At 39.4% G+C, this 14956-nt stretch overlaps 3 protein-coding genes and 1 long non-coding RNA gene across 4 annotated transcripts; 3 read left to right on the top strand and 1 right to left on the bottom strand.

The window, feature by feature from the left end:
* The first annotated feature begins 10 nt into the window (after nucleotides 1-10).
* On the top strand, nucleotides 11-2594 carry LOC135948338 (uncharacterized). Its single transcript, XM_065497561.1, has 6 exons — nucleotides 11-643; nucleotides 721-888; nucleotides 948-1475; nucleotides 1572-1762; nucleotides 1821-2359; nucleotides 2429-2594. Exons 1-6 carry the CDS (start codon nucleotides 236-238, stop codon nucleotides 2530-2532), a joined length of 1938 nt encoding a protein of 645 aa, XP_065353633.1. The 5' UTR covers nucleotides 11-235; the 3' UTR covers nucleotides 2533-2594.
* Nucleotides 2595-3054: 460 nt separating this feature from the next.
* On the top strand, nucleotides 3055-6327 carry LOC135933960 (uncharacterized). The gene is made up of 11 exons (XM_065475445.1): nucleotides 3055-3348; nucleotides 3398-3550; nucleotides 3607-3752; nucleotides 3815-3973; nucleotides 4029-4146; nucleotides 4210-4416; nucleotides 4473-4709; nucleotides 4848-4960; nucleotides 5019-5189; nucleotides 5395-5554; nucleotides 5608-6327. Exons 1-11 carry the CDS (start codon nucleotides 3240-3242, stop codon nucleotides 5814-5816), a joined length of 1782 nt encoding a protein of 593 aa, XP_065331517.1. The 5' UTR covers nucleotides 3055-3239; the 3' UTR covers nucleotides 5817-6327.
* A 3410-nt stretch (nucleotides 6328-9737) lies between these two features.
* On the top strand, nucleotides 9738-10784 carry LOC135946520 (uncharacterized). Its single transcript, XR_010575522.1, has 3 exons — nucleotides 9738-9824; nucleotides 9880-9982; nucleotides 10033-10784. It is a non-coding gene; the product is annotated as an uncharacterized LOC135946520 (long non-coding RNA).
* A 228-nt stretch (nucleotides 10785-11012) lies between these two features.
* TBC1D16 (TBC1 domain family member 16) lies at nucleotides 11013-14767 on the bottom strand. The gene is made up of 11 exons (XM_065494746.1): nucleotides 14533-14767; nucleotides 14266-14467; nucleotides 13979-14208; nucleotides 13783-13923; nucleotides 13295-13674; nucleotides 12975-13114; nucleotides 12646-12789; nucleotides 12406-12592; nucleotides 12194-12300; nucleotides 11920-12136; nucleotides 11013-11428 (listed from the first exon to the last, which is right to left on the bottom strand). The coding sequence occupies exons 1-11, from the start codon at nucleotides 14636-14638 to the stop codon at nucleotides 11273-11275; spliced, it is 2010 nt and encodes a 669-aa protein (XP_065350818.1). The 5' UTR covers nucleotides 14639-14767; the 3' UTR covers nucleotides 11013-11272.
* Between the last annotated feature and the right edge of the window lie 189 nt (nucleotides 14768-14956).

Here is a 14956-nt window from a genome sequence, read left to right as displayed (position 1 = left end):
GCAGCCGACGCGACGAGGAAAATTCCTTAAAAATATTTTGTGAGATGCCATCCCAACTCTCAAGGTCATCAAGGTTGCACGTGCCAATCGCAGGTTATTTAGTGATAGAGGTTTCCGTTCTGTTGTGAGGCTCGCTAAATGCAAAACAAGACGATCCTTTGCCTTCCACGTTATTATACTTGTCTTCGTTGCTAACCGCACCAGGTTAAAAAAAGCGGCGTTATTTCATTTTTCAATGACGTCTACACTATTTACGGCGCTTTTGCTCTCCTCTAACCTTGTGTATGACAATTTTCCTGTGAAAAATTGTCACCTGAGCGAGACCCAGCGGAAAGAAATCCAAGAACCTCTGCGCATTTTTTTAAACGAGCTGAATCTCGGCGAAGAAAACGTGAGTGTTGAGTTTGCGCTTGATTTGGAGAGCAGTTCTGGAGCGTCTGAAGTGTGCAATGATATAACCATCCTCTTGGCTGCCGAAGCATTGCGCTCTCTTATTGAACAAAATTCGGGTGCGTCGAGCAGGCCTAAAAATAATGAAGATGTGCAGCAAGAGGAATCTGACAGAAACGACGTTTCACCTACGATTGAATCCGATTCTCCGCAGCGACTGGTAGATCAAGTAGAGAATACAGATGAGAAAGAGGTAAAAAAATACTTTCAATCCTGTTATTATTATAAATTCTAATATATAAAAACTTGAAAATTATTTGGAATACTTAGTTTGCTAGGGAAGACGCAGAAGCCGCATCACGAAATGAGATAAAAAGTCTTATCGATGCTTACGACGTGGAAGGAGCCAGTTTGATTTTCAGAAAAAAACCAAGAAATGAAGAATTCACTCAGCAGCTTTTTATTGAGCTCTTTGATCAACAGTGGCAGAAGAAAACGGTAAAGATTTATTCCAAACCAATATTTTTTCAATATATTAACTCTAACTGCTCTTCCAGATTGGCCGTGTTTACGACTTTGCCTCCTCAATTAAATCAGTGACCGCTTTTGAAACCCTAAACCAGCATCAGAACAACATCGGTCTTTTCCAAGAACAACCACTTCTTGTGGTTTTGTTTTCTCACCGCCTGCTTCAGTTCACACGAAGCCCAGACTTTGAATATGAGCCCAGCGACACACAACAGCGCGCCTATGCTTTGGCGCGAGGCGTTAATGCAGATCGGCGCCGCGTCATCGGCGACATGGTGCGCGACCTGATCGAGTCGGAGTCGCCGTCCGCTACCACCCTCTCGGTGTACGCACTGATTGCGCTGCCAGCTCAAATTGCCGGCGCCAACAAAGCCCCTGAGATGGTGACCGAGGCCATCGAAGCCGCGCTGCCATACTTGCAAGCTGGCAAAATTGGGGTTCCTAAACTCGCTGAAATGTTCGCGACTCTAAACCAAAATTCTTGCCCTGCTTTGGCTTTGATTTTCAACAGTCTCGGACCAAACACAACCTCTTGCCAGAATTTGGAGATTTACATGGTAAATATATTTATTTATTTATTTGTAAGAAAATGTTTTTGAAATAAGAAGATTTTACGACTGTTAGAAATTAATGCTTTGCTTCTCTTCCCACAGGCTACACATACTCGTCTCCCAGAGGTGCGTGAAAAGGTGGATTCCAATTATTTCAACCAAATTTGTGTACCTGTTTTGACTTACGTCAACAATAACTACTTAAAAATGCGAAACAGCCAGGAAGGCGACCTTCAATCAAATATAAATTGCCTGCAATCCGCCCTCAAGGACTCCTTTATTTTCTACCTCAGGTGAGATGAAAAAAAATAAATTTCTCTTATAAATAAATAAAATGCTGCTACCCATCAGGCACAAATCGCCGTACACACCTCCAATTCAACAAGGGGTACCAAACGAGCTGTCGTACGCCTTGCAGCAGACTAATTTGAACGACGGGTTAAAGCGACTGTACAACGACACCGGGGTCACAAAATGTCACCTGCTTGCCGCGTATGCCGACGTGCTGCGCGAAGCGAAGCTGTCGCACACGGCAGCAACCCTTGTGACTTTGGCCCAAGCCGAGCAGCACCGCCAAAAAATTGGCATCGACACTCCCGAGGGAAAGGTTTGTGCGGACACCATCGCGGAGGCTCCGTTTTGGGCGCGCCGCATAGTTTGGAGCGACCCCAGCCAGGGGTGCAACATCTCCAACTTTGTCACGGGAGGCTCCTTGACTTTGTTTGACGCAGACGGCAAAAGCCAGCCGATTACCACTTGGAAAGTGACATTCGATGATCTTGGACGAGCATATCTGAAAAGTGAGCTTCATGAATTGCAAATGTACATTGAAAGTACGGAGTTGGAGCTGGAAATGCCACTCTATAGGCTTTTCCTGCTTACCGATATAGGTATGTTATAAAAAGAAAAAGCCAAGTATTAAAAGCTCAAAAATAATTAAATCTATTTTACTTTTTCAGGTGGCGATCAAGTTCAAATCAGATACATTGACGACGCCTCTGAGAAGCCTGGCACTGATAAATATCTTTGGAAAATTGATTGCTCTGCTAGATCGATGGAATAAAATGTATATTTTTTGTTTGTAATTAAATAAATTAAGATACCAAATGCATCTAATGTTAAATATCACCGTATGATATTTTATTTATTATATACTCGCATTCAATTGAAATTTTACCGCTTTTGTATTTCACAAGGAAAAATATAGTATTATTTTAAATTCAAAATTAAAAAAAGATAAACAATCACCTCCGTCGCTCTGTTTGTTCAAGGGAAGAGGTTGCGATCTTAAAGCGATGATCTCTTGCCCTATACTTCTAACGCTATTATATAACTCCCAAAGCCTTTGGATATCTTCTATCAATTATTTGTAGAACATATCATTTGAACCATTACGTAAATAGAGTTCTAATCAATTAATACGGGTTTTATTGTTTGAATGAAAAAATATATAGCACCAAAAAACCAAACAGAAAACGCTGCGTAAAATAAAACTGAAAAAACATAAAACTGAAATCCTTGAGTGCATCAGTCAACAGCAGATGTGTTTATTTACAAATAACAGGAACAAAGTAAAGATTCCGCATACACAAAGAATCCCAAATAAATGCTAAAACCGGTTTTGCAAGCCTCTCCGTGGTAAACCCAGCCGACGTGAGTTAAAATAATAGAGAAAAATATGCGCCTCTTGTCACTTCATTTTTGCCGAAGGAAGCGGCCAACCGCCGCCAACATTAGGGCTATTTTTTGAAAAAAATTCATATAGTGAAAATGTTGTTTTTAAACGCTTTGCTCTTTATATTAACTGAAGGAATATTAAGTCAAATTATTACAAGAGAAGAGTGCGAGTCACACGAAAACTGGTACCTACCAGCACCAGGTATTTTCAATTTTGGTTTAACGTACGTGATAAATATAATCTCGTAAAGTTTTCGACCAGGGTGAAAATCTCAGTTTTGAAGGGTGTGGAATTGTACCACCTGGTATTAGCAACACGTCCTTGCCCCCTTGGCACGTAGTTTTAGGGCAAGGAGACTGCGTCGGTGTGCTGATTTCTCGACGGGCAATCCTAGTTAACCAGAGTGAGTGCTGAAAACATTTAAAAATTTTATATCCTTTATAAATTGGCATTTTGCAGCACCGTTTGGTTTGTGTGCATTGAACGAGAGAGCTTCTGCGACCAACAAAAATGGTTTTTGGGGCCCATTAATCGCCTTCCTCGGCCAATGCGTCCACAATCAGAAGCCCGATTGTGCAGCTAATGAACATGGGTTCATCAGGGAGGTACGGTTGGATAGAAAAAACAGCATGAAAAGTAAAATATTAAAAGTAAACCGATTTTACAGGTTCGGCAGGTTCGCCGCCTTGATGTTTATCCCGAAGACAATCTTTTTGTGCTGATAATCGACAGATTACCACGGCCTTTTCCTGACTCCGTGAAACCAGTGTGTCTTTTCAACGAGGACAATCTGATGGACTCCAAAATTACCTTTTATACTAGTCTAGTTATTAATTTCAATTTAATATTTGAATGAAGTATTTAATTATATATTGTTTCAGAGCGTCACCCCTGAATTTCGTGTGACACCAAGTGTGCGCGACTGCATGCCTGATAAAATGATGATTGACCGGTGCAAAAGATACAAATTCGCTATTTGCATGATTGCGGACGACAAATGTAATGGGATCAGTGTTTTATGGGTATAATTAACTGACTGAACCTATTCTCCTAAAATTTAAGCTAACACCGAGCAGAGGAACGCGCTTTTCAAGGTGGATTCAATTGGACGATACTTTTTGCGTGGAGTTGCGTTTGTCAACAGTCGCAATGTGGTGCACTCTAATCTAGCTTTCCATGACATTCTCAAAATTGTGGATGCCATCGTTCGTGAGACACTAGACCTCCACCGCCTTCCCGATCTAACCTCTAAAGTTGAAACTCATGCAGGTGAGAACATTTTAAAGATACATTTTCAATAAAATTAATACAATTACGTGTTTAAGTTTTTGCTGAATCTGAGAAGCTGAGCTATCCAAACTGCGGACTTGAAACAGGGGATACCAGGCAAAAACGACAGGTGTTGGAAAGTGCCGACGTGTCGACAGTTGGTTTTGTTTTGGGGGGTCTTGCTGCCGTAAAGGGACGACATACCTGGCACGCTCACATCACCATAGGATCGCAGAAATTAGGCCTGAACAGCTGCGGCGGCTCGCTTATTTCCGACAAAGCTGTTCTAACAGGTATATATTACTGAATTTTCTCTTTTTTCCAGTTAATAGGGACTTCTAATGTGAGATGCTTTTACACAAAATTAGAAACTCATCTCAGACGCTTGCAAAATTGCGAATCCACGCGTTAAAATCTTTAACATTTTGCAGCGGCTCACTGCTTATACGTGGACGAAAAACTAGCATCCCCAATTGATCTGCACGTTACTTTGGGCATGTGGAATTTAAGTGCTCCGCATGAGAGCTCAAGACAGTTTCAGCAGGTAATAATTTTGCAAACTGCTCTAGTTTCTTGTGAAACGACTAAAATATTTTGCGCAGCCCCAGCGGATCATTCTGAGCAAAGGATACGACCCAACATCCAGAAATTTTCGTCACGATGTCGCGGTCTTGACGTTCTCGAAACCCTTCCGTTTTACCGATGACGTGAAACCAATCTGTTTGTGGAAATTTGAAGAGGACATCGATGACATTGCTGACGAAACCGGCGTGGTTTGTATTTTTAGGGCTTGTTATTTGATATTAATTCAGGCAATTTTTTCCAAATTATGTGCTGTAAAATGAGAATGTGCAAAACATTTTTTCTGTTTCAATATTTCCCTATTATTTGTTTGCTGCGCCAAGTAGAGAAATTTGAAAATTTTTGTGTTGTACTTCTACATCTTCACATAGTGCTTCAACAAAGTTTTTCCTTTAGGTCGTCGGCTGGGGTTTGACTGATGGGTACAAAAGGACACAAGTCCTGCAGCGTTTGGATCTGACTATTCGCTCCAACTACGATTGCTTCTTGCAAAATCGGCCTTTTTTCTCCACTCACCTAAAGCCAGGCCTGAATTTCTGTGCTGGGAACTCGAATGGTAAAATTTTGATCAGCAAATGTATTTATTTTTAAATTCTTTTTTAACTCAAGGAACAAATGCTTGTAATGGCGACAGTGGCGGTGGACTGATGGTGCGTCGTGGCGCCAGGTGGTTCCTGCGCGGAATTGTTAGCTTTGGCAAGTCGAAGATATCAGAGGCGTTTCCTGACGGCCCTGTTTGTGACCCTCGCTACTACTCGTTATTCACTGACATCGCACCGTTCCTTCCCTGGATTGCATCAGTTGGTCTAAAACACTAATTTTTTCAACAATTTTTTCTTAACTCCGCATGCTTAAAAGCTCAAATTGACTTTAATGACGTTTTAAAGTTCGTGCTTTTTAAAAGCTATGTATTAAAAATTAATTCATTCCAGAAAAATAAACAGAAACAAAGAGATTAGTATTTATTTGAAATGTGCACATAAACCACACGAGATGCTCATGGACGACGGAAATGAGGGGAAATTAATTTCATTTTCAGTGGAAATCCGCTAACTTGCATTTGTGACGTAGTGACTGTGGAATTCAATCACAATGCCACTCTCCACCGAATAATCTCTCGAATATACTATCATCACTCGTGATTTTTAGTTTTAAAATGAACTTTTTAAGGTTGGGACTTTGTGCATGTTTGGTGCTGACACTTTTAGGCATTTGGGCCTCACAGGTTAGCCAACGATTTTTTTTAAAAGCATTTCAGAAATTTAGATCACAAATTACCATAATTTCTCGCGCTCTTATATTATTTAAATAAAAAATTCAAACTGCTCATTGAATGATTTTAAGTTAATACAAACGCAATTATTTTTGGTATATATGTTTCAAATTAATCATGCGTAACCTCACTCCTCGGCACAGTGCCTATTTTCATATAATAAATCTATAGATTATATTATTTGCTTCAAAACTTGCTCGTTTTTGTAACTGTGTCGAATTTGGGACCAATCTTCCAAACAGTTAACAGAAGCAGAAAAATGTTGAGAACTATTGCGGCATTTTGTGACAGGCACAGTGATATATTCAAACTTTTTAAAGCAAATTTCTAACTTAGTTTGGCTAAACATTCAAATATAATTCTAATTTTTCAATTAATTTTAATTATCTTAGGTTCAATCAAGGAAAATTGTGATTAGATTGAAAGGTATATTATTCAATCAGTGAGCATGGGACAAACAATGTTCAAAAAATTCTGCAACTTTTTTGATTGAAGCTAAACGCCGCATTCACATAATTAAATGCTGCGGACGACAGTCTTGCACCAAAGTGCAACAGCTGAAAAGAGTGAATCGCACGTCGATTGTTCAACCCACAGGATCCATTCCGGATTTTTCTAAGAGTTTGCCGACCGAAATAGTGGCAGTCTCTGAAGAAATACATCGTGGAGTAAATACGGAAGGATCAAAAAACGAAGAAGTGGGCACTAAAGAAGTTTCAGAAAGCACTACAGACCCGAACACAGATACAAAGCAACAGGTGGTAAAAAATTAAATATTGCTTTGACTATAAAATAAATTTTTAATTAAATCCAGTCAACTGCAGACCCGATAATAGATACAGAGCAACAGATCGTACAAAATTAATTATTGCTTTAACTATGTATAAAATAATTTTTTTCATTAAATCCAGTCATCAACTGAACCGATGTGAGCACCACTTTGACAAACATTATCTCCAAGTTACATCAATTTTTGGTCTCAATAATCTCATTTTCAACTAGCACGATCTCGATGAGCACCGAATCGTTGGGCATCATCTCAACCAACGACGTTTCAAGTAGCACTTCAACAGTAGTTACAACATCTCCCATTCCGTCTTCCCCACAAACTGTGACTATGCCGCCAGCAGTATTTGATAATTATAATCATACTGAATATTTGCATCTTAAGTCAATTTGATTTTAGTCCTCTTACGACTTATCTGTTTCGTCATTCGGGAAAAATAATTCTCTGTTCGACGCGAATGGAAATCTCATGGGTATAATTTCGTACTGATTGAATTTTTGATTAGATTCAAATTAAAATGACCGAAACGCAGATCCACAGCGCTATGGCACATGGCGGCAAATCTGTGGGGAACAGTTTCTATTTGGGAAATCAATTGTACTCAAATTTTAATGAATAAAAAATCAATATTATCCTGAAATTTGAAAGGTGACGTGGGAAACTAACGCCATAAGATGCAATAGCATTGGAATGAGGCCCCTAGCGTTTGAAACCGTCGAAATCTTTGACTGTTTCAAAATTTTCACAACACGTATTTTAAAATCAAGTTATGTGTGCTTTCATATTAATTCCGTGGTTAAACACACAGAGGAAATTTGGTACTACAACTTTAATTACTGGACGTCAGGACGGCGCGCTTTAGCCACTAATTCATTCCAATGGTATTTTTACAACACCTCTGATACGTTCGCCAACATCACCTCTATGTGGGCAATTGCACCCAATTCCTCGTCTGGAGATTGTGTCCATCTGTCTGTCCTAAAAAATATGAACACGACAGGGCTAACACAAAAGAATTGCACCAACAAATTCGTTTTTTCGTGCAAGGTTGGAGATTGTTACTTATTGCTTCTTGAAATTTTATATTATTTTTGTTTGTTAGGGTACAACAACGGTGGCTCCTTCAAAGTGCTTTGCTCCAAGCTGTCCTGGTTTCACTTGTGAAAAAAATGTATGTACATATTTGTTTATTTTATATAATGTATTGAACAAAGCTGAATGTGTTGTGATGGTGTCTAGATATCTCTATTTTCATACGCACCAGACAAAAAGTATAATTTTCTTACAAGTGAATTAAGCGTTCTTTAAGTATCCAAAAAAGTGATATATTTTATTTCAATTAAAGAACCATCGAATTATGGTACTTGGAAAACCATCAATTACCGGACTTACATGTTTAGTAATACAGCTAACAATAAGACGGTAAAATTTTCAGTGACAGAGCACATGAATAAATTCAATAATTAATTACGCAGTGGTCCGATGCTATCTCGTTCTGTTGCACCATTGGAATGAAATTATTAAGCATAGACAGGAATTTTAAACATAGTGCTTTGTCTGAAGCCCTAGGTAACGGAAAAAACCTAGTCAGCAAATACTGGACGTCTGGGACGGACTACGGCTGCAATGGAGCATTTGGCTGGTGCACCGTCAACAAACTGGTCAGAGAGCCGGTTTGGGCGCCTGGAGAACCTCAACCGGGAAAACACTGCATAGCCGTCGACATCAGTGGCGGCAACGCAACTCTGATTGCTGCCGATTGCTCTACAAATCTACGATTTATTTGCGAAGTATGATCTCTTCAAAACTCAACATTGAATTGATGTTTGGTCACTCAATGAAAGGCTCGGGACGCAATCAAATCCACAAGCCGCGCTAAAGGAATTCAGGACGAGTGTGCTGAAATTTTTAACATTACAGAGAGTTTGAATGCAATTTTGATTCTATCGGCATAACGTAAAATTTCTTAAATAGCTGAGTTGGACAGCATTTTTAACAGCACATCGTTTGATGTCAAGATAAAGGTTGTGTACAATTTTTGGATTTCACACATTGACTATTGATTTTCTTTTATTTCTACAGTGCTTTTTGAAATGTTTGGGTGAAAGTGGAGGAGTTGTATGACATGTATTTTGTTTAAATTAAAATGGAAAGAAAAAAATACGGTTTAAGGTTTTCAACGGCCGTTTGGTGGATGAACAAGTACTAAAACTGGTTGAGTACCTGTCTACAGACAATGACAAGTTGATGAGCGGTTTCCAAACTGTGGACGAGTGCTCCAAAATTCGTAAGTACATATTATTTCGTTTCTACTTCAAATTATTGCTCATAATGAAATGCAGAGGGAATGGATGAGTGCGATACGGTGGCATTGGTATTCCAGTGTGGGCAAGAAAAGGATCCAATTCTAGTTAAAAACACAGTCAAACTCGTAGAATTGAACAATTCAGCTGTATAAAGTTTTCTAGGCACTAATTGTTTGTTAATAAGACTGATATGAATAGGATCAAACACCAGTGCAACCATCAATAGGCCAATGCATAACTGATTATCCGTGTGTCATGACTGTAAGGCTGTGAAATTTAGTCAAACAGTTTGTGCTTAAATTTCTTTCAGGATTATCACCGACAAATTTTTCTAACAAATGGATGTAAGATAAGCCAATATTCACAGGTTATAATCTTAAAACTAAATTATCTAAAAACAGCAACGGACGGCTTGATTGTTGATATTTGTGGAAAGCGCTATCTTCTAGGGAAAAATGAGGTATAAAATACAGACATAAAGCTAGAATTTTTCTAATCAGAATGACTATATCAAGACAACATATCGCGAGGGTGCATCTTGGTGTTGCAAATATGGACTAAATCTCGTTTCGTTTGAAACTGTTAACGAGCTAAAATGTTTGGTGTCATCTCCCTTAGGTGCTAATTTTCTCCTGCTTTAGTTTTGATCCTAAATAATTTTTTGAAAGGAGGACGAGCCAGGCCGATGAAAATATGGACTTCGGCATGTAGAATTGGGGCTTCATCGTTAAATGGCTTCCGTTGGTGCACTTCAAATGCGAAATATAATGTTTCTATGTGGGCATGGCTTCATCCAATGTCCGTCTACTACACACACACTGTAATGACATTGTATCTCCAAAATACATTTGCCGCAAGTTATTTTAATGTGGATTTTGATAACGCTTCCATTAATATTCCTTTGTGTGAGGATCAACCGTTGTAAATTGAAAGATTTACCGCTTTCAATTTGGATTTAACCTGCTTGAAATCACATGCAAAACATTGTTGGTTAAAGCGTTTTTTATTGTTGAAACACTCACGACGAGCGCGAATTACTTTTCATCACGAGGAGTGAAATATTGGCGGACTACATTACACATATTACAATGTCAGTTGTTGAAAGTGGTTTGCAATTTAAATATAAAAAATATTCCATGCACAGTGTTATATTGTTTTTTCTATGACGTGTGCTTTATCAAAACAATATGTGACAAAACTCACAAAACTTTTGTTGTACAAATTCCATGAGATATATTTTAGATCTTGAATATATTATATGTTTAAAATTTTAAATAAATGCAGTGGAATGAAAAGAGTTTGAAATTATGTGTTAATTTATATGTCTCCCAAAGTGTCGGAAACAGAAGAGCTTATTTCGTAGAGTGAATAATTATGGGATCTACATTGCACAAATTTATTTATTTTGGTCGCTTGGATTGAGTCTTGTTGATCTATTTTCACAATGTGGTCGAAGTTTCCCCTATTTGTCAATTTTAGCAGACAAAATTATACTCACCAGAACATAACTATATTTGTATTGATTACACTTTCACAACTTGGATGTGGTTGCGTGCAATCATTACATTTTAATAATGAAAAGAGTTTGTATTAAATCGTTCTAAGTTTACGAATATTTATCAAGTTTTAGGTAAATAATCAACAATGATTGTAAATTAATTGCATAAAAATTTATTTAAATATCACACAAGAGTTTCTAATTAAAGTGCAAACAAAAAGTGTTGTACAAATTAAAAAATCTTACAAATCCAAAAATTGATTTCTTTGAACACAAAGTGACTATTTTTAATCAGTTTAACTATGAAACATTTCATTGACAAGTTCCTCTTTGGTATTTCATTGACATGTTATCATGTTTTCGATTCTATCAGCTTTGGTAAAATCACAAGTTTTTTTGGTGCCAGTTCATCAGAAATTATGAGGACAAGGCTGGTCTCCATGCACACACTCAATATCTGGAGCGTGAGTGCTGTCCCACACCCCTGGGCCGCACTGCTGGCACAATGAGCGCAAAGAGCACGGAATGCGCTGCATGAGACGAAACTGGTACAATAGACCTCTTGCCTAGAGTAAAAAATGAGCTAAAAATCTCACAATCATCGGCAGGAAATTGTGCAATAATTAAAAAAGAAATAGGATATTTGGTTCAGGTCTGGCTCAATTAAAAATAAAAGGTATCATTTTTTTGGACCTCTGCTCAATTCATCCTGTGGGCTATGAGCTCACCGGGTCTTAATAACATGGTGCCTGAATGGCCGCAAAGGAGCTTGGGCCCTATGTGGCCATCTTTTCACCTCCCATTAGCGAGATCTTTTATTGAAACGGCTCCTACCAGCCCGTTAAGCGATTTGAGCATTTTGAGGAACTTAACTAACCACATTTTGCCATCTCTGACATTGGGCAGTGAGAAATAGATCGCAGGAATGCTCAAATAAATAATATCTCCAATTGCATTGGCACTGCTAGGAATGCCATAACAATGCGAGCCAACGGGATGGTTTTCAGATGTAATAAATAAAATAGATGCAGTTAATGAAAACTGGAGAGAAACTGACCTTGCTGAGGACAAGCTGACCATCCATGTGCATGGCTAAAGAGCTGAAGTGCAGGAGCATCTCGTCAGGCCGGAGCCGCTGCTGGACCACGTCGTCGCCGTAGACGCACACAATGGCAAGGCTCAAGAACAGGTGGAAAAAGTCTGTGAGGTAGTTGGCCCAGCAGGCCTCCCACATCCGCAGAACGCACTCCTCGCTGAACTCTCGTTTAAAGCATCTTGCAAGAGGAGAAAAGAGTAAGGGCAGGATCTAAAAAAGCCAAAGTCTAGCTTACAGAAGAATCCAGCGGTGGGCAAAGAGAAGCTCGAATGCGTTTGGATAACTCTCCAGGTGCGAGTAGAATGGAGGACACATCACACGAATCAGCTCTCGGAGCAAGTTCTAAAAACGAGTTTGTAGCATTTTTATCAATTTAAAACTTTAAAAATTTTAAATATACAAGGTCTAACAAGGTGTGATGAAAAATAAAGTAAAATTTTGAAATACCAGGTTCAAGTCCATGTCAGAATCGGTTGGTGAGCACACAAACAGCGCCTTTTGCATGAGGTTGACAAAGCAGGCATATGTGTCGGCTTCATTCTGAATCTCGACTAGAACAGGGGCGAGCAGGTCCGACATGCCTTGAGTGTAGCCAACTTCAGGATGTTCGAAGGCGTAATTCAATAGAATATTTCTGAAATCGTCAATTATTTAGCTTTTCTGCAATTTGGCAGATTTTAGAGTTACTTCATTTGCTCCAGGTGTGGATTGTCGTCTCCAGTAAAATAAGCGTGCGTCCTGTCTGTTCGAACGACGTCCTTTTCGACAACGCACTCAATTGTTCTGTGGAAAAACTCTTTTTCCTCGCCAAGGAGATTCTGTCTCCTATAACTGGATTGAAATTTAAGTCAGGCTTTGCAGTTTTTTCTACTTTATTACTTAATTTCCTTTAATATTATATATTTTTTAATATGAATTTAACTTTTTATACGTCAAGAAATTTGGATCAAATTGTAGATAAGGGGGGCTGTTTCGGCTTGAGGCAGGAAAAATAAGTAATTAAATTAAACTAGTACCTGAGGTTGCTGTAATGGGCTCTGTCTTCTAGGATCTGAGTGTTTCTATCGTCCCAGGTTGATTGGAAAGAGAAAACCTTTAGGAGAAAAGGCCAAACTGTGCTGCGAAGGCTTGGCTCCAGACCGCCAAAAAAGACTGCCTGAGTTTAAAAAAGAGTAGATTGAGCGAAGAAAAAAAATGGAATTTAAAAAAATTATAAGGAAATTTTGAGAAGGTTTTTCTTACATTTCAACATCGCAAATCAAAACGTCTATAATTTTTAAATAAGTCTTCTCAAAAGAATTATTGAAAAAGAAAAGCATTACAAAGTCCGAATAACCTTTCTGAAGGCTAGGTCATCTTGGACGTGACCCTCAGCTGCAAGAAGAGAGTGCCACGCGTCTGGACTGAGAGGGCCAACACGTCCCTCTTCAGGGTGGAGCTCCGAAGGGCTAACCTCAGGGCGGCAAACCAAGAAGTGCAAATACGGGCCATTGAAGGCGGCCTCGTCTGGGTTGTCGCCATTTCCCCCTGGTCGCAGCAAACAACTCCATTCAGAGAGCACTCGACCAAGGCGTTTGAGGCCGCCGTGGTGGAAGTGCAGAATTTTGTACTGCGACTCGCGTGAGGCCACCACCAATTGGCCCGAAGCCTCGCCTTCTCCTCCAGCGTCCTCGCAACCGCCTCCACTTGACAGAAGTCGCAAGGACCTCATCTCACCTGAAAGAGATCCAGTTTCAAAGCAGTCTGATAATTGATGATTGTAACTATTTCATAAAATAAAATATAAATAAATAAAAATCATTATCAACAAAAAATGTCTCATACTCAGGTCAACTGTGAATCTTCTGCATATGTGAGCAGAAGATCGTCTGCGAACGACTGGCGAGGCTGCTACACTTTCTGGGAAGACTAAATTGTGCTGCACTGCTAGCATTTCTGGCGAAACAAGCCAGTTTGGTACGTCATCTGTAAAATAATATTGATTTATTAAAAGTTAGTTTCGACCATGCGATTATGTTACCTGGTCCAAGAGATTTGGTATCAGCTGTGGATGAGGTGGATGTGATGGAGTCGGATCTACTGCGCGCATAAGGTGAAGGGGTTTCGTCCATTTGAAGTCCTTGAAGACGGCTTCTGACAGAGTCGATAGAGCCATCCGTCCAACTCTCAGTCGACGCTCTCCTAGGGCTTCCCAAGGTAACTCCATCGTCCCATGAAAGCTCGTCTGAGCCAGGCCAGCTGAGACCATCACTGGAGGGTGCAATACATAATTAATTAAAATTAAGGAATGGATTTAATATCACAAACCTGGCGAGAACATCAGGGTGGGAAACTCTTTTCTCCACGGCCCATGGATTCGCTTTCAGAGTGGAATTGGGGATCCAGCTGAGGACCAGGGTAGGTTTGGTATTGACTAGTCTCACAGCGATACTCAGGTAGCCAGGGTGATGGTGGACTTGGAGGTCACGGCGAGCGAGACTCGGAGGGTGCACGCATACGTTGTTCTTGCCTTAAATATTTTTATTACATAAAAATCATTCTATTATATAGCTTAAAGTAACTGAGAGGATTTACAGAAAATTATCTCTCCATCAACGAAGGACGGCACCTGAGCCTCATTCGAACCGCTTGACGTTACGAATAGGCAAGAGGCTCGCTTTAGGACACTTTGCAGAGCCATTCTCTTCCACAGGAAGAGATCTTAACTACCTGTCTCTGATCCTGTAAGCTGCAAAAATTGCCAAGTCTAACTAAAAACAATCCATTCCCTTGGCCTTTTGCCACAAAAGCAAGAAAGGCAAAAACAGTCACGCCCCCTTCTCCCTTAAACACACCCAGTTTGTACGATTTTTTGCTCAAAAACGGAGTATCTAAATATTAATTAAGTAAAAGTATCACTAAGCTTTCGAATCCCACAAAACAAATTAACATGAGTGTATTTAAATTTTAAAATTATTCAATTTTTAAAATTCGTAAAATTCAATTAAAATGGGATGAG

This window comes from Cloeon dipterum, chromosome 1 (genome assembly GCF_949628265.1).
Source record: "Cloeon dipterum chromosome 1, ieCloDipt1.1, whole genome shotgun sequence".
Lineage (NCBI taxonomy): Eukaryota > Metazoa > Arthropoda > Insecta > Ephemeroptera > Baetidae > Cloeon > Cloeon dipterum.
This window is presented reverse-complemented; position numbering and strand designations above follow the sequence as displayed.

What these genes read in the sequence shown, in the direction of transcription:
- LOC135948338 (XM_065497561.1), top strand. Translation starts at nt 236, where the DNA reads ATGACGTCTACACTATTTACGGCGCTTTTGCTCTCCTCTAACCTTGTG. An exon ending in AGAATACAGATGAGAAAGAG is followed by an intron (nt 644 to 720) that starts GTAAAAAAATAC and finishes TGGAATACTTAG; the next exon opens with TTTGCTAGGGAAGACGCAGA. An exon ending in TTTCCTGCTTACCGATATAG is followed by an intron (nt 2,360 to 2,428) that starts GTATGTTATAAA and finishes TTACTTTTTCAG; the next exon opens with GTGGCGATCAAGTTCAAATC.
- LOC135933960 (XM_065475445.1), top strand. Translation starts at nt 3,240, where the DNA reads ATGTTGTTTTTAAACGCTTTGCTCTTTATATTAACTGAAGGAATATTA. An exon ending in GGCAATCCTAGTTAACCAGA is followed by an intron (nt 3,551 to 3,606) that starts GTGAGTGCTGAA and finishes GGCATTTTGCAG; the next exon opens with CACCGTTTGGTTTGTGTGCA. An exon ending in CTGTGCTGGGAACTCGAATG is followed by an intron (nt 5,555 to 5,607) that starts GTAAAATTTTGA and finishes TTTTAACTCAAG; the next exon opens with GAACAAATGCTTGTAATGGC.
- TBC1D16 (XM_065494746.1), bottom strand. Translation starts at nt 14,638, where the DNA reads ATGGCTCTGCAAAGTGTCCTAAAGCGAGCCTCTTGCCTATTCGTAACG. An exon ending in GCCCATTACAGCAACCTCAG is followed by an intron (nt 12,790 to 12,974) that starts GTACTAGTTTAA and finishes ATTTCAATCCAG; the next exon opens with TTATAGGAGACAGAATCTCC. An exon ending in GTCAGCTTGTCCTCAGCAAG is followed by an intron (nt 11,429 to 11,919) that starts GTCAGTTTCTCT and finishes TTTTTACTCTAG; the next exon opens with GCAAGAGGTCTATTGTACCA.